This window comes from Hyalella azteca, unplaced genomic scaffold, assembly GCF_000764305.2.
Source record: "Hyalella azteca isolate HAZT.00-mixed unplaced genomic scaffold, Hazt_2.0.2 contig9891, whole genome shotgun sequence".
NCBI lineage: Eukaryota > Metazoa > Arthropoda > Malacostraca > Amphipoda > Hyalellidae > Hyalella > Hyalella azteca.
In genome coordinates this window covers 14,687-33,325 of record NW_025939947.1, presented here as the reverse complement: position 1 = coordinate 33,325, position 18,639 = coordinate 14,687, and the positions used below count along the sequence as shown (strand labels likewise).

Genomic DNA, 18,639 nt, shown 5'->3' with positions numbered 1-18,639 from the left:
GGCCAGCCTCCCTGTTAAAGTTCATTTTGAATCCTATAAGTAGACTAGCGGGTATCTTTGAACTTTGAAGCCAGCACTATCATACATAAAAAATCAAAATATTGAGTAGGCTAATCTCTTAGATGAGGTAATTAAATATTAAAATTGAAGTTAGGTATTCTAAAAAATCTCTGGTAACTGGTTTACCACTACTTTTTTCTACAGCCATTGCTATGAATGCTTACTATCTGGCATATTGATAGAATTTTCCAAAAATTGCAGATAGAAATAATTATTATGTGATGTCTGTGATTTTTGAAAATTTCATGCCAAAATTATCAGTCTCTCTCTTTGTTTCAACCAATTAATGAAGCAAGGGCAGTTGAAAGTTGGAACTGCCAAAATTAGCCTAACCATGAATTCCACAAGCATTTTTGTCTCGTTCAGATTTCAGGCATTGTTGTGGCACAATTTTCTGATATGGCATTGCTTATTGAAGTCCAATAAAAATGTAAAAATTAAGATAGCCTAACACACCAATGACACCATATTCCAACACTGTGGCTGTGGGTAATTCCAACACCCCTCAACTTTTCCTTTATATTAAGCTTGGTCTTAGTTCCATGCAGCATGCATGCGTAGATGGTTGAAATAGTGACGTCATATTATTGCGTGCCAGATTTCCGCAATACACTAGTTCTAGTGGGAAAATGTTAAGATCTGTGGAGCAAAAGTCCAAGTCAACTAGTGAGAACATCACAACACGTATGAAAGTTGATAGGGTAAATGTGGTATATTCCAACACATTGAGGACATAGCCTAAAATGAATGGCTATAAAAAAGTCACTGTACGGAGTGTACGCGCAACTAGAGTTCTGTTTGCTATACGTCACTCTCAAAACACCACACTACCCGCCAGCAACAATGAAACGTCACAAACTGTTGCCATATTTATTTAAAAGCCTTTAGAATGCAAACCTACCAAACCCATATATTCCAACACAGAAGGCGACACTGTGTGTGACTAAATTCTGCATTTTGTGATACTAATTCCGGCCACACTTCAAACTCTACTAATTCCTAATTCCGTCCCTTGTGTGTTCGAATTCCGATTGCTGTGTGGGCTGTATTGGAATAGGACATAGCTCGGAATTAGAACACTTTTGAATATTGAACGCTACTTAATTAGGCTTTTATTTAAGAGCTATTAAGCTTTTAATTAAGGGGACCGACCTGGCTAAAATTTTCAATTTTGGCGTTTGCCACTTTTTGGGCTCATCTTAAAGCTTACTTTTTGACGCATCCAACGGTGCCAGAATCATCCCTCTACGTCGGAAAATGATTTCGTGACAGCTTCCCAAAGAAGGGCAGTTTTTAGGCCCTTTAACAAATGTCTATGGGATTTAATTACAGGGCTGGACAAACTAAAAGAAACGCCTGACGTAAAGCGGCCAATCATGGCATTATCCGGTGCATATCTTTGCTTTTAAATTCCTAGTCAACGCCTATCATAGTACAAGTGACATCACCCATGTAGTCACTAGTCATTAGTCACTAGTCATTAGTCACTGCCACCTTCCATGGCAGTGTTCACTCTACCGACGTAACCACTGTTACTAGGCCGTCATGTACGAATAGCATTGATGACAAATAACTTGTGCATTTACAGTGGAATGCAATGTATCGAATTTCCCCGCCTCTGGTAGCACAAGATTAATTTTTCGGTTTGCTTGATCAGAGTGAAGCGCAACTGTTGGCCTAAGGTACGTGGTGTGGCCATGAACCCCGTGGAGCATCCCCATGGAGGTGGTAACCACCAGCACATTGGCAAGGCCAGCACCGTGGCAAGGGACAAGACCCCTGGTCGCAAGGTCGGTCTCATCGCCGCCCGGAGGACCGGTCTGCTGCGCGGCACCCGCGCGTCCAAGCGCGGCCACGAGTAAACCACGCGCTTGTGTTCACGTCTTTCATTTACCTCTTTCACGTCTTTCATTTACCTCTTTCACGTCTTTCATTTACCTCGTTCACGTCTTTCATTTCATTTACCTCGTTCACGTCTTTCATTTACCTCGTGCCTTCTGATCGATGTTTAAAGACGTATCTGAATCAACCGCCATTTCGTAGTTGTTTTCAAACTTTAGATTTTTTCAGTACTGCTAAATCGGTTCTTTCACATTTTTTTTTTGGAAGCTGCAGTTCTGATGAAGGAGTTGGGACAAGAATGAGGGGTGACACACGTAAATTGCCCGCCTGTTACTCTTGTGCTGGAGAAGAGATCAATGAATGGCGAGTAGTGATAGATGGCCAGTGGTCGACCGAGGCCTATTAGTTCTAACCGACCGCATTACTCTGCCACTTCTTTTTTGTCGTAAGTACAAAAAGTTACGAACTTTTGATAATCCGGCCCAGACCTACGTTTCGCATCGCTATCGTGAATTCTTCCCTCTCGAACATAGCTGCACTGAAAAGTTTTTATTTAAGATTGTGAAGCCGAGCCACTAGGGATATCAGTGGCAAGATGCGTTATGAAGATGTTAAAAGTTTTATGTAAGTGTGAAGGCGAACAACTGAAGATACCGGTAGCCAGATGCTCAATGAAGTGTGCATGAAGGATAGTTTTTTTATGAGTGGTTAGACGAGGCACTGAAGATAAGTGGCCATTATCACCACAGAGAACGGAGCGTGTCACTACCACGTCTGGGTAACTCTAGTAAAGCTGTCAGGCGTACCTGCCAGTAGACTATCGTTCTCAATAGTTTATGTATAATTTAAGTTAAAAGTTTAACTTTAAAATGTTCTCTGTTGCGTACAAACGTCCTCAGGTTGCTACACTCAATAGTTTACGTATAATTTAACTATAACACGTTGACTCTGATTGCTTCATCTTGTACTATTACTTCACTTTTTGTACTGTTATCAAGCAGGGTTGCCAGACGGTCATTTTTTCCGGACAAATTCCGTGATTTAGTTTTTCTCAATTGCGTTGGCCGGCTAAAATTTATTATAGGGGTACTTCCTAGTTAAATTTTAAATACTGCAAAAGGAAAATAAATGGAATTTTTATAGCAGAACTTACAAATAAACTAGTATATATTGAGTTATTGGCCTTTTTTGGGCCTTTTTTGTTCTCAGATTTGGCCAATTTTAGGCAACCTGAATCATGTACCACTTCGGTACAGAGAGTGACATACGGTGCGAGAGGGTTAATACAACCCAAAGAGGCTGTTCTTATGACATGGGTGTTAAAAAAAAGGTTTTTGTTTCCTAATCTGACAGCACCAAACTAAAGTCTGTCAAGTTTCTACTCTTTGAAGAGAATTTTAACGAAAAAGGGCTATAGATGCAGACAAGTAGCGTCCTGGACCAGCATTATTATTTACATCTCTTTATTTTAGCTTGGCAACTAAAGAACAACATGCCACCATGGTGGAATATGCTGAGTTTTAAGAGGATCGTTAACCCCCCAAAAACTTTTTTATTTACGGATACATCACTTTGAAACTTGGTACAAATATGTAAAACAGAAATTAATAACTTTTTTGTTTGTGTGAATTTTTTGAAAAAAATGAAAGAAAACGTGAAATTCTTAGGAAATGGTCAAATAGGGGTACTGTAAAAATCTATCCTCCTAGAATTTTCAAGCTAAAACATCAAGACACATATAATTAATTTTGTAACAACATTATTTAGCGGCTCTATAGCCCTGATTTTTGTTTTTTCTCATCAATTTTCTTCGATTGGCTTTTTCAGTTTTTTTTTTTTGCACATTTTCATCCCCCATATATAAGTAAAAGAATGCACAAATTAAAAAAAATACAACTCAGCACTCACTGCAGTGAGTGACATAGAGCGCATTTTCTCATCAACAAAAACTTGAGGTCACGGACGGACAGACATGGCGAGCACAATAGCACATTTTTTCCATAAATGAGAAAGTGCGCTAAAAATGGTTCTTAGTCACTAGGTATGGTCTTTACAAATTGAATATGCTTTCAATGCTGTGGCTTGAATGCTGCAGGAGTTATTAACTTTTTAAGGTGGTATATTTTTTTGGCTTTTTAAATTGTTCAGGGGAGCCAAAACAAGTAAAAATTTATTGAGAAAAAAGAATATTCCAGAAAAATTCTTGATATTGTAGCCAAGCTTCCCCATTGCCAATTATTTGCATTGAGGATACCAGCACGCGCATCTTTAGACTTATTCCTGTCTGGTTTTACTGCAAAGAATAAGCTATAAATTTTTATATAAGTTCAAAACTGCATTACACAAAAATTATTGCTTGTACAACCATGATATTTGCTTCTTTTAACGTGTCTCGTTTGTAGCTTTCAAACTAATGCAAACTCTTTGCAATTAATGCAAATAATGATCTATAAATACCATTTTTTTAATAAAAATTTGTAAATAATGATATAAAATGATCATTTTATAAAAGTTAAAGACTGCGTTATGCAAAAATTATTGCATGTACAAACATGATATTTGCTTCTTTGAATGTGTCTTGTTTGTAGCTTTCCAACGAGTGCAAACACTTGGCAATTAATGACAGTAATGATCTATATACACAGATTTAATTCAAAGAAATCTTGGTACATAATGTTAAAAAATGTTCCTTTTTGTATTTTTAAAATTGTCTTGTGCTACGAGCCTAGAATACAGAAAAGCTGAATTTCTTATTTTTGAGAGAAACAATCCCCTTGATACATAAATTCATATATAGACAGACTCTTCTGGTCTTGCTTTTAGTCATTGATTGTGCTAGCAATCAAATTGTCATCAAAATGATGACAATTTTGCAGTGATAGTATGGGTGACTGTTGTAGTCAAGTTATTGGATTTAAAGGCTTATTATATTATATTATTTATTGATATGGCTCCTGTATCACTTTTGTTGGTTGTCGGGTTTTATTGTGGCAGTGAAAGTATAAAAGTAGGGAATATTTATCTAATATTGCTAAAGAAGAGCAGTAAGAGCACCTAACAGGCCTTCAGTTTGTGTAAGTTGAACTTAACTTTGCACTGTACAGCCCTCAGGGGCCATACTTTCAAAATTTGCTAAGTGAATGTAAGTACTTATGCTCTATTTTCTCGTCTATGATTAAGTGAACGTAAGTACTTACGCTCTATTTTCTTGTCTATGATTGGTGAATTTTGCTTGAAAGGCCATCAATGATTGGCTGATGAACTTACGATCTCTTAACTTTTTTTTTAAAGTATAGGCCCTGGTCTAACTTAACCTTGCACTGTGCAGATGGGTTGAGTTATCCGTGCACAGAGAAAGGGAAGAGGATCAGTTTTCAAGGCGGTCACTAAGCACCGCAAGGGCAAGCCATGCCTGCGTGCGCTCGATTACAACGAGCGCACGCACTACACACGAGGCGTCGTCAAGGGGAGACTGAAACAACTTGTAAACATGCACACATTTAATAGGCTTTCAGAGACAGTATGTAAATATGCACACATTTAATAGGCTTTCAGAGACAGTATGTAAACATGCACACATTTAATAGGCTTTCAGAGACAGTATTATTATATTAAATTATTGTCTGAAAATTGAAATGTTATCTCCCAAACCACATTAAATAAATTATAGAAATGATCACATCATATTAGTATCTAGCATATTATAAATTCTATATCTGGTTAACTTATGAACTGATGTATGGCTGTTATGTCTCAAGGATGTTATTCTTATGGCTTGGTCATATCCTAAGAAGGATGTTGTTCTTATGGCTTGGTCATATCCTAAGGACGTTATTCTTATGGCTTGGTCATATCCTAAGAAGGATGTTTATGGCTTGGTCATATCCTAAGAAGGATGTTATTGATCCCTGCTGCCCCACAGGAGATCATCCACGACCCCGGCCGTGGCGCCCCTCTTGCCATCATCCACTTCCGGGACCCCAACAGCAACCGCATCCGCAAGCTCCTGATCAGTGCGGAGGACATCTCTACGGGCCACTACATCTACTACAGGTACTACATCTACAGGTACTACATCTACAGGTACTACATCTACTCGGGCAAGAAAGATGTGTTGGCTTGTGTGGCTTGGCTGGTGTTGGGTAATTAAGGTGTGTCTGGCAAGAAAGACGTGTTGGCTTGGCTGTTGTTGGGCAAGAAAGGTGTGTTGGCTTGGCTGTTGTGTCTGGCTAGAAAGATGTGTTGGCTTGGCTGTTGTGTGTCTTGGCTGTTGTGTGTCTTGGCTGCTGTTGGGCAAGAAAGATGTGTTGGCTTGGCTGTTGTTTCTGGCAAGAAAGATGTGTTGGCTTGGCTGTTGTTGGGCAAGAAAGATGTTTTGGCTTGGCTGTTGTGTGGGCAAGAAAGATGTGTTGGCTTGGCTGTTGTCGGGCAAGAAAGATGTGATGGCTTGGCTGTTGTGTCTGGCAAGAAAGGTGTGATGGCTTGGCTGTTGTTGGGCAAGAAAGATGTGGCTTGGCTGTTGTGTCTGGCAAGAAAGATGTGGCTTGGCTGTTGTGTCTTGCTAGAAAGATGTGTTGGCTTGGCTGTTGTGTCTGGCAAGAAAGATGTGTTGGTTTGGCTGTTGTGTTAGGCAAGAAAGATGTGTTGGCTTGGCTGTTGTGTCGGGCAAGAATGATATGTGGCTTGCCTGTTGCGTCTGGCAAGAAAGATGTTGACTTGGCTGTTGTTGGGCAAAAAAGATGTGTTGGCTTGGCTGTTGTCAGGCGAGAAAGATGTGTGCCTTGGCTGTTGTCAGGCAAGAAAGATGTGTGCCTTGGCTGTTGTCAGGTAAGAAAGATGTGTGCCTTGGCTGTTGTCAGGCAAGAAAGATGTTTGGCTTGGCTGTTGTCAGGCAAGAAAGATGTGTGGCTTGGCTGTTGTCAGGCAAGAAAGATGTGTGGCTTGGCTGTTGTCAGACAAGAAAGATGTTTGGCTTGGCTGTTGTTGGGCAAGAAAGACGTGTTGGCTTGGCTGTTGTTGGCGACGTGCTCATCTTTCATCCTGGCTTGGGTTACTAAACTGTTGAGTCGCCACCAGTACCCCTATAGTACCCCTACTAAGAGCCCCCGTCCGCCCCACAGCGTCCCTGGATGTGGGCAACGTGCTGCCAATCGGCAACATCCCTGAGGGCACCGCCGTCTGCAACGTCGAGGAGAAGTACGGCGACCGCGGCCGCCTCGCCCGTTGCTCCGGCATCGCTGCCCAGGTGATGGTGGGGGTCAAATAGCAGGGCTGCGTCGTGATGAGAAGGGTAGATGTTAACAGTTGACGACTTGAGGCAATGTCATGCTCCCTCAAAACCAATCAAATTGCCTCTAAATCGAAAAGCAGAGTTGAACAAATTCCTTGAACAAATAAACCTCGTTAGAAATAAAATAAAACTTGTTAATTTATTCGGGTTTCTTCACTAATTTGCACCAACTGCCTCCACGCGCCGGCTGTTGAGGCTTGAACCAAGAATGTTTGACTTTGTTGTTGTGGTCATCTTCAGTGCCGTGCATATAACCCATCTTATTATTCGTATCATTTTGCTGGCAATGTCAAAGAGCCTCTCTATGGCAAATTAATGTGCCTTAATGATAGTGTTGATCTTAAAAACGTACACAATTCTGTTCATTTTCCTGTCTATAATTCGTTCAGAAGTTGTCCGAGAGATCTCAGGGTAAAATTTGACATCTATTTTCACGTTACCCTGATATTAAGATGTACTCATAACTCATACCGTTTGTTTGGCCCTTAAATGCCCACTAAGGTGACGTTTAACACCGCCATCTAAGCCCTGCTCACCGTTGTTGTATTGCAGATCGTGTCCCATAACCCCGACACCAACAGGACGCGCATCAAGTTGCCCTCTGGCAGCAAGAAGGTCCTACTTAGTAGCAACCGCGCAATGGTTGGCATCGTCGCCGGCGGCGGGAGAACTGAGAAGAAATTGCTCAAGGCTGGCAACGCTTATCATAAATATAAGTGAGTCGTCACCCATATTAGTCAACGCGTATCTTGAGTACAAGTGACATCACCCATATTAGTCACTGCCACCAGCCATGTCTGTCGTCACTCTACCGACGGTAACCACTGTTACTAGGCCGTCCAGTACGAATAGCATTGATGACAAATAATCTATGTATGTACAGTGGGTTGCAATGTANACAAGACAAGTGAGTCGTCACCCATATTAGTTAACGCGTATCATAAATATAAGTGAGTCGTCACCCATATTAGTTAACGCGTATCATAAATATAAGTGAGTCATCACCCATATTAGTTAATGCGTATCATAAATATAAGTGAGTGTTCAACCATATTAGTCAACGCCTATCATAGTACAAGTATCATCACCCATATTAGTTAATGCGTATCATAAGTACAAGTGTCATCACCCATATTAGTCACTGCCACCTTCCATGTCTGTCGTCACTCTACCGACGTAACCACTGTTACTAGGCCATCAAGAACGAATAGCATTGATGACAAATAACTTGTGCATGTACAGTGAAATGCAATGTATCGAATTTTCCCCGCCTCTGGTAGCACAAGATTATGCTATGTATCGAATTTTCCCCGCCTCTGGTAGCACAAGATTATGTAATGTATCAAATTACCCGCCTCTGGTAGCACAAGATTAATTTTTTGGTTTGCTTGATCAGAGTGAAGCGCAACTGTTGGCCTAAGGTACGCGGTGTGGCCATGAACCCCGTGGAGCATCCCCACGGAGGTGGTAACCACCAGCACATTGGCAAGGCCAGCACCGTGGCAAGGGACAAGACCCCTGGTCGCAAGGTCGGTCTCATCGCCGCCCGGAGGACCGGTCTGCTGCGCGGCACCCACGCGTCCAAGCGCGGCCACGAGTAAACCACGCGCTTGTGTTCACGTCTTTCATTTACCTCTTTCACGTCTTTCATTTCATTTACCTCTTTCACGTCTTTCATTTACCTCGTGCCTTCTGATCGATGTTTAAAGACGTATCTGAATCAACCGCCATTTCGTAGTTGTTTTCTAACTTTAGATTTTTTCAGTATTGCTAAATCGGTTATTTCACATTTTTTTCGGAAGCTGCAGTTCTGATGAAGGAGTTGGGGAAAGAATGAGGGGTGACACAGGTAAATTGCCCGTCTGTTACTCTTGTGCTGGAGAAGAGCACAATGAATGGCAAGTAATGATAGATGGCCAGTGGTCGACCGAGGCAAAAAAATAAAATTTTGACGGTATTTTTTTCGTGGATATTTTTAGCAGTAAGTCTTTACTGTAGGTAACATATTTAATGCCTTCAAAATTAATCCATAAGTCATAGTGCACATGTCCTGTTCGACCGCATGCCATTTTCCTCGGCCACTTTAAAGCCGGCCGTAGCCCAGTGATGGGTGCTGGCACGAGGTATGTTAGAGGCATAGAGAGTAGCTATATGGTATATAGCTACTCTAATATAGTAGCTATATTAGAGTAGCTCGAGCGTAGCTACTTGCCGATCGGACAAAAGTACACTTAGTTATCATGAATTCCTCGCTCTCGGACTTCGGCCGCACTGAGAAAAGTTTTTATTTGAGATTGTGAAGCCGAGCCACTAGGGATATCAGTGGCAAGATGCGTTATGAAGATGTTAAAAGGTTTATGTAAGTGTGAAGGCGAACAACTGAAGATACCGGTAGCCAGATGCTCAATGAAGTGTGCATGAAGGATAGTTTTTTTAGGAGTGGTTAGACGAGGCACTGAAGATAAGTGGCCATATTCCCGCACCACAGATCACAAAGAACGGAGCGTGTCACTACCACGTCTGGGTAACTCTAGTAAAGCTGTCAGGCGTACCTGCCAGTAGACTATCGTCTGTTTCTTTACACTATAATTTAGACTACCCATAAATAGGAAAGTAATAAGCTACAAAAATTTAAAAATGTAATCCCATACTATTTGCCTTTAAATTTCTGGTTAATATACGGTTCGAACGAACGAGTATTAATAGTATCGTTTATAGTATCTCTGACGAGTCATAGACAAGAGTTATTTCGTATTCCAGTTCTACCTCGTTCACGTCTTTCATTTACCTCGTTCACGTCTTTCATTTACCTCTTTCACGTCTTTCATTTACCTCTTTCACGTCTTTCATTTACCTCGTGCCTTCTGATCGATGTTTAAAGATATATCTGAATCAACTGCCATTTCGTAGTTGTTTTCAAACTTTAGATTTTTTCAGTACTGCTAAATCGGTTATTTCACTTTTTTTCGGAAGCTGCAGTTCTGATGAAGGAGTTGGGACAAGAATGAGGGGTGACACAGGTAAATTGCCCGCCTGTTGCCCATGTGCTGGAGAAGAGATCAATGAATGGCAAGTAATGATAGATGGCCAGTGGTCGACCGAGGCCAAAAAAATAAAATTTTGACGGTATTTTTTTCGTGGATATTTTGAGCAGTAAGTCTTTACTGTAGGTAACATATTTAATGCCTTCAAAATTAATCCATAAGTCATAGTGCACATGTCCTGTTCGACCGCATGCCATTTTCCTCGGCCACTTTAAAGCCGGCCGTAGCCCAGTGATGGGTGCTGGCACGAGGTATGTTAGAGGCAACACGCTCTAGCGTAGCTACTTGTCTGTTCTTTATATTATTTGTCTGTTCTTGAACGCGTTCATACTTGGAGCGCCAACGATGTCATCGGGGAGGCTGTTCCACATGTCGGTGACTCGAAGCGAGAAGAAATGTTGTCGCGTGGAGAAGTTGCCGCGGCAATCGCGCGCAGAATCCATTCTTGGTATACGTTTATGAGACAACCGTGGTATAAGGATGAAATTTTATTCAGTTTATTCATAAGGGAAGAAAGTGGAAAAATGGTCAGTATAAGTTGAAAATTATCGTTGCGTTATCCGTAGACTTCTCTGGCAGTTATCGGTGATCGCAAAGCACGTACAGTCGCGACTGTGTTGGGGTAGCTTATGTAAATTGGCAGTCGTCACGCTTTCCTTCAGACGCTCACTTTTTTGTTTAGATTATTTCGAACTTTAGATCATTCATAAATCTAAAAGCAAATAATAAGCCGCACAAATTCACGAACAAAATCTTCGAGGCAAATATTTTGAATTTCTGGTTAATTTGCGCATCGAACTATCGAGTGACATTTTTATTTTTTAGTTAGATTGGCGATTCTGAGATAACAATGATGGAAAATTTTATACCTCATTACAGCTAACAATAAGAGGAATCTTACTAAATTTTTCTCTGCAAAATTTAATTTTATCGAGAAATTTTATCAAAATTTCACAATTAGCTTGCTGGCATCGCAGCACATCGGACTGCTGACCGCTCATATATAATGCTCTTGTATATAAATTATTATAGTGAATAATGAAGTGTTATGCGCTACGTAATTTCCTGTACAGACTCTTACACATACACGATGTATGTACTCGTGATGAGGGCCAATATATCTGCTTACTATCGACAATAGCGGCTAAAGTTTGGCTGATGATACGGAATAGCTCAGTCGTAGCTCAAAAAACACGCGTGCTCAGTCTTGACGATGTGGAGTCGCATCACTGCCTGTTGTTTCACCGCGAGATTTCAAACTACCTATAAAAATTATTGAAGCTTCTGCCTTCCTCATTAATGGGGAACGGTACGAAGCTAATTAATAAATATATGCAAGTTCTAGTTGAGGAGCAGGGTTAACTGTGATCAATAGAACCTTCTCTATAGACCTATATCTACATAGGCCGCCATTATCTCTGTTAGGGGACGCAGTAGTGTTTTATTACAGTAGGTAGTGTTTTATTACAGTAGGTAGTGTTTTATTACAGTAGGTAGTGTTTTATTACAGTAGTGTTATTTTACTCTGTAATGTTTTATTACAGCAGGTATTCTGATTATTTTGTTTCAAGTCACCTCAGACATGACCTCGTTTAGATAAGCCTTAAGCTTATTCATTGCTGTGTGATCCACACAGCAAAGAAGGGCTCCGAATTTTGAGTCCAAGTAAGAACAAGAGCAAAGAGAACACACGGTTATATTCATGTCCTCATTTGTGTATGTCATTTGTTTATAATAATTTCATTTAACGGTTTTATTCATCCTTTTTGCCACTTTACCCACGACATCTCCATAAGCCGCCAATATCTCCATGAACCAATATCTCCATGAACCAATATCTCCATGAACCAATATCTCCCTGAACAAATATCTCCATGGGCCAATATCTCCATGAACCAATATCTCCATGGGCCAATATCTCCATGGACCAATATCTCCATGAACCAATATCTCCATGGGCCAATATCTCCATGAACCAATATCTCCATGGGCCAATATCTCCATGAACCAATATCTCCATGGGTCAATACCTCCATGAACCAATATCTCCATGAACCAATATCTCCATTCTCGATAGACCAACATATCAGGAACCTCATTAAGCTTGTCACGTACAGTAGGTGTGTGATCCCTTAAAGCAGTGGTTCCTAAAGTGGGCGATATCGCCCCCCTGGGGGCGGTGGAAAGATCTAGGGGGGCCGTGAGGAAGATAGGGGCGGTAGGGGGGCGGCAGTCCGCGAAGTCGAAGTCAGAAGTTCGTACGTTTGTTTGATGATTTGTGCACAACACGTGCAGAACATGACTCCGACCCGAATAAATTTTCACGAGCTAAAAATCAGCGTTTAGAATTTATATTCAATATTTGGTTTGAATCTGTTCAGTATTTTCGAAAAAAAATCGTTGATCACTGCCAATTTCGGCCTGTAGCTTATCGCCATACAACTCCGGAATGAACGTGAAATTTCAAAATTTGTCACAAGCTAAACATGAATACGTGTCCTAATGAATACGTGTCCTAATGAATACGTGTCCTAATGAATACGTGTTCCATGTTTCATCAAGCTGCGTTCTTTAGTTTGGGAGATATTCCTTGGTCACTGAATTTGGAGATTGGCCGTGAGACCGGCCACGAGTCCGGCCACGAGTCCGGCCGCAAATTTGTCCGAGCTGTCTTGAATTTCTAGTGCTGAAACAGTTATAATTGTGAAAAAATATATTGGTTTCCTAAATGGGGTTCTATTTGTGAAATACACATTTGTGTTTAACCTTTCTCTTTTAAAATTGCAGCGTACTTATTATGAAGACAGAGGCGTTTGTTTTTTTATACGTGTCTGTCGGTCTGTCGGGGGTGGGGGGCGCTGGGGAGCCAAAGGGGGCGCCAGCCTGAAAAAGTTTGGTAACCACTGGTTTATGGTGTCTTGACGAGTCCTAGATGAGAGTTATGATGAAATGTATTTCGTATTCCAGCCCACCATGAGCTGAAATTTCCTTCAATTTTCTGGGATTATCTTTGTGAATAGTTCTACTCGCTTGCTGGCATCCCAGCACGTCAGACATACAGCTACATATACAGTAAAATGCAGTCGCGAAAAAAAATTGTAGTCAAGTGTTTCATGCTATATGTCTTCCCGCACTGATTTTTTCACACACATGGTAAATTTTTTTGTGATGGAGGTTAATAAATATACTTACTATCGATGATGGCGTGCCCAGGTTTAACGGCAGTTGGGAATTGCTCAGTTATAGCTCCGAAAATGCGCATGCTCAGTCATGGCGATGTGGGATCCACAGCGCACTGAAAGTTCACTCATAAATGATATTATCAAATATTCTCGACTATTTGAAGCTGTCACAATGAATCTGTAAAAAGATGCATGGATACGGCTAAACGAAGAATGTAGTATTAATTATAGAGTTACGGTTTTAACAGTACGGTTTATAATTTAAAAATAATTTCAAATAAAAACTCTCAATAAAAAAACACGGGGAACATCTACAACCTCTGGCAAATAATATTGACTCATATATGCTGTAAATGTCGTGATGAAAACACTTTTGCTCACTCATAACAAATCGAAGATAACATTGATGGAAAAAATTATACCTTATTCCCGGTCACCATAAGCTTAAACTTACTGTATTTTTCTCTGGTTAAATTTATTAATAATTCCGCCATTAGCTTGCTGGCATCGCAGCACATCCGACTGATGGTTGCTTATATCATGCGGTCGTGACAAGAAAATTATTACATAATACAGAGAAAAACTTGTTTCATGTTCAGCGATTTCCTGCACTGAAACACACACATACATGATGTGCTCGTTGTGATAAAGGTTAATGAATATACCTACAGTCGACAAAAGCGGCTGTGGTTTGGCTGCTATTGTGGAATAGCTCAGTCATAGCTCAAAAAACGCACGTGCTCAGTCATGGCGATGTGGTTCGCACACAGCTCTGTTTATTGAGGTATAAGTTCTTTTTCGTATGTAAATTAATATATTTTTGTTGCCTCGAGCACCTATCGTCGAAAATATAGGAGCGGGGCGAAAAATACGATAAATGAAAAATGCATGTGACTGCTTCACGTGGTTTCTGACCTATGTTAAATAGAACCATTTATAGAGGCCCATGTATAAAATAAAATTAAATCTTGTCATAATGAACAATGGTAATTCACAGCGGAGATGTTCAAGTTGCTCACCCTGCATAAAATGTGACGTGCTTGCTAAGTTTTCTCAGAGTCACAGTAATTATCTGCATTGTCTATGTAGTAAAATAAGGAAGACTTGGCAATCCAGGCTATATTCGAACTTAGTCTCGAACAAAGGACCAGATGATAGCGATCATGTTTCATGCTGATGAGGCAATCCTACACGCTATACAGCGATTATAGCAGTAAAACCTCACACCGACACCGATTATAGGCAACCCCAAATGTCGATGACTTCTTTAACACTTTGAAGAGAACCTCTGTTCGCCGGTCATATGTTGACTTTTACACGGAATTATGGAATTTGAGCCAGCTCGCTCGGTGAAACGAAAAGGAGTAGTTTCTCCTCGAATATCTTCTATGGTTATTCTTAGAAAACGGAAGATTAAGTTGTATTCACTTATTTTAGACGCGAGGTGTTCGAAACTCATTTGTAAATGACTTTTTGGTTTGGCATATTAATCGAAATATTTATTCATAAACGACGCTGCATTACTTCTATGAAATTCAAAATGTTCGTAAGATATCGATTCCAGAGATGAAAAGATGGCTAGCCGACACTGGGTGACCGGGTGGCCAGTTCAGAGTACAGAGATTGGAGCAGACATAGCCTAACATAACATAGCGGTGTCGGCGCTGAAGAGTAGGCCTGATGTGGCCTGTCGCCGATAACAGACAAATAAATTTTATTATAATTTGATTGTTAAGTATGTAAGATATCAAATTTATTAATCTCCGTTCAAGGTTAATTACTTGAAAATTGAAAAGCTCTCAATTTTGACCGGCAGAGCCATGCTTTATATTGCTTCCATGAATAAATTTGCGTTCACGTCAAGAGTTTTTGTTTTATCTCCCAAGTGGGCAATGAATTTTAATTTATTGATTTTTTCTGTGATAAGCTAAATAAATTTCATTACATTTCTGGTACACGTCTTCTGTATTTCCATCCCTAAATGCTTTCATACTTCCATATTTGTATTTCATGCCTTCATATCTTCACCTGGAGATATTCTTTCAAGCGTAGCGTGAACGCGGAGAGGCTGGTCACCGCCACTTATGCGGCGCTGTTGCCAGACGCTCGAGAAGTGGCCTTTGCGGCACCTCGCGTGGCCACCGCTTGATCCAAATCAGTCAGTCAGTGTCAATCAAGTCAAGTCAGTCAGTCAGTCAGTCATTGTCAGTCAAGTCAGGAAGTCAGTCAGTCATTGTCAGTCAGTCAGTGTCAGTCAAGTCAGTCAGTGTCAGTCAGTCAAGTCAGTCAGTCAGTCAAGTAAGTCAGTCAGTGAAATCAGTCAGTGTCAGTCAGTCATTGTCAGTCAGTCAAGTCAGTCTTACTCAAGGTGACACAGGAGCCACCCCGCGAGAGCAAGGACACAGAGGGGGCAGTCAGTCAGTCAAGTAAGTCAGTCAGTCAAATCAGTCAGTCAGTCAAGTAAGTCAGTCAGTGAAATCAGTCAGTGTCAGTCAATCATTGTCAGTCAGTTAAGTCAGTCTTACTCAAGGTGACACAGGAGCCACCCCGCGCAAGCAAGGACACAGAGGGGGCAGTCAGTCAGTCAGTCAAATCAGTCAGTCAGTCAAGTCAGTCAGTCGTCTGCTGTCGAGAAAAACAAGAGATAATCAAACCATCAATTAATTTCACAAAAATAATCCTGAAATTACATATTATTAATCGGCATGATTATTAATAAGTATTTAACACATTAATAAACAATATATAGTAGGTTTCATGTGTGTTTAATAAGCTTCAACCACTATTAAATGAAGAAAATTATTGATATGTTGAAAAAAGTTCGAATTGAAAAAATTCCTACTGGGTCGAAATTTGAAATATAAAATACAAGATATATATAATATAAATATTCACTTTTATAAAGAATCCAGTGTCTCCGATAATACACATGTACAATGAATGTCTTATGTTATTTTTAAATATTTGAAGAAAAATTGTAATTATATTTAATATTAAAAAATTAAATTATTTCTTCTACCAATTGTTTCCAGCATTGTCTCCGACTTTACGCAAGTGTGCAAAAGATCGATTGGACAGGTAGAAGTGTGTTATCCACGACCAGACACGTGATCAAATTGTTTCGCGCTGCTTCCATTAAATTGATATAGAAAATCGTAATATCTATTTATCTGCAAATGAATTTACTGAGGTTCGTATTTCAAACTTAAATCTAGGAAAATATTTTCACTTAAACTGAGGTTTCGAAATCTAAGGAAGCGAGCGAAACCGTGACCTGTTAGGCCGACTTCAGCAACACAAATGAAGATGATGGCACCACCGGCAAAAGCTTTCTAAATTAAATGAATATTTCGATCACCGGTCTTTGAGGAATTCTTCTGAAGCGTCAAACGTCCTGAATATACGAGTATGCCATAGAATTCCGTTTTCTGCATAATTTCATAGAATAGATTCGATGGGATACTATTTCGTTGAATTTGGTCGTATGTGATATCCGCGGACTCCACAATCCATCTCGTGGATTTAAAGCAAAATTGCATTATTATGACCCTATAATATGCATTGCTTCCATGCAAACCTTCGGACTTTTCAAGTTATTTTCATAACATTTTGTGGGTTAAAGGCATTCAGAATCACGATTCAATATTCTTATTGTTATTTCGATAATTCATCGCTTCACTGCGCTCGCTTCGCCTCTGCAGGTAAAACGCATTCCAATATTCGTTTCAAATAAAAACTCTCAATAAAAAACTCGGGGAACATCTGCAACCGCTGGCAGGTATAATATTGACTCATATATGCTATAAATGTCGCGATGAATACACTTTTGCTCACTCATAACAAATCGAAGATAACAATGATGGAAAAAATTATACTTATTACAGGTCACCATAAGCTGAAACTTACTGTATTTTTCTCTGGGTGAATTTATGAATAATTCCGCGCCGCCATTAGCTTGCTGGCATCGCAGCACATCCGACTGATGGTTGCGTATGATACGCGGTCGTGACAAGAAAATTATTACACAATACAGAGAAAAAATTGTTTCGTGTTCAGCAATTTTCGGCACTGAAACACACACATACATGATGTATGTGCTCGTTGTGATAAAGGTGAATATAATTTTTGACGTCAATGGCGGCTAGGGTTTGGCTGCTGTTGTGGAATAGCCCAGTCATAGCTCAAAAACGCGCGTGCTCAGTCGTGGCGATCCGGTCTCTACTGAACCTTAAAATTATTCTGTCACATTTTCTAGACGCGCATGAGCGTGTTATTTTTGACGCCTAAAGCACTTGCCATTGAAAAGGTAGGTGCGGGCGAAATGTCAAGAAATCGTATAATACTTGAATTGCATGATGTCGCCCGAAATTATTATGAATACATTGGGGAGAATGTATAAAATGAATGAATAAAAATCCTGCCGTAATGTTTAAAGGTAATTCTCGTAGATATCAAAGTTGCTCACCCTGCATAAAATACATGTAAAACTTGTACATCCGGGTTGACCAGTTGACTTTCTTGATGACCAGTTGACTTTCTTGTTGACCAGTTGACTTTCTTGTTGACCAGTTGACTTTCTTGTTGACTTGATGGTGGGGGTCAAGTAGCAGGGCTGCCCAGGTGATGGTGGGGGTCAAGTAGCAGGGCTACGTCCTGATGAGAAGGATAGATGTTAATAGTTGACGACTAAAGGCAATAGCATGCATCTTTAAAACCAATCAAATTGCCTCTAAATCGAAAAGCAGAGTTGAACAAATTCCTTGAACAAAGAAACCTCGTTACAGATAAAATAAATTTTGTTAATTTATTCAGGTTCCTTCTCTAACTTGAACCAACTGCCAACCACGTGTCGGCTGTTGAGGCCTTGAACCAGGAATGTTTGACTTTGTTGGGGCCATCTTATTAGCATAATTTTGCTGGTACTGTCAAAAAGCCTCTATATCGCAATTTAATGTGCCTTAATGATAGTGTTGATCATAAAAACCTACACAATTCTGTTCGTTTCCTTGTCTGTAATTCGTTCAGAAGTTGTCCGAGAGACCTCAGGGTAAAATTTAACATCTATTAAATCCATTAAAGTTACGTGTAACCTCCCTACCCTAAGCCCCTACTCACCGTTGTTAAATGCCCACTAAGTTACGTGTAACCTCCCTACCCTAAGCCCCTACTCACCGTTGTTAAATGCCCACTAAGTTACGTGTAACCTCCCTACCCTAAGCCC

General features: G+C 40.3%; 1 protein-coding gene and 1 long non-coding RNA gene across 2 annotated transcripts in view; both read left to right on the top strand.

The window, feature by feature from the left end:
- Nucleotides 1-5,230: 5,230 nt before the first annotated feature.
- Nucleotides 5,231-18,639, top strand: part of LOC108673210 (60S ribosomal protein L8-like) — a 15,061-nt gene continuing 1,652 nt past the window's right edge. The window contains 4 exon segments of the mRNA XM_018161003.1: nt 5,231-5,386; nt 5,825-5,955; nt 7,003-7,147; nt 7,745-7,908. Of these exon segments, the coding sequence (XP_018016492.1) occupies nt 5,231-5,386; nt 5,825-5,955; nt 7,003-7,147; nt 7,745-7,908 (596 nt within the window).
- Nucleotides 18,012-18,639, top strand: part of LOC108673211 — a 1,803-nt gene continuing 1,175 nt past the window's right edge. Inside the window, exon 1 of the long non-coding RNA XR_007156907.1 lies at nt 18,012-18,044. This is a non-coding gene — a long non-coding RNA (uncharacterized LOC108673211). The remainder of the gene's footprint in view (nt 18,045-18,639) is intronic.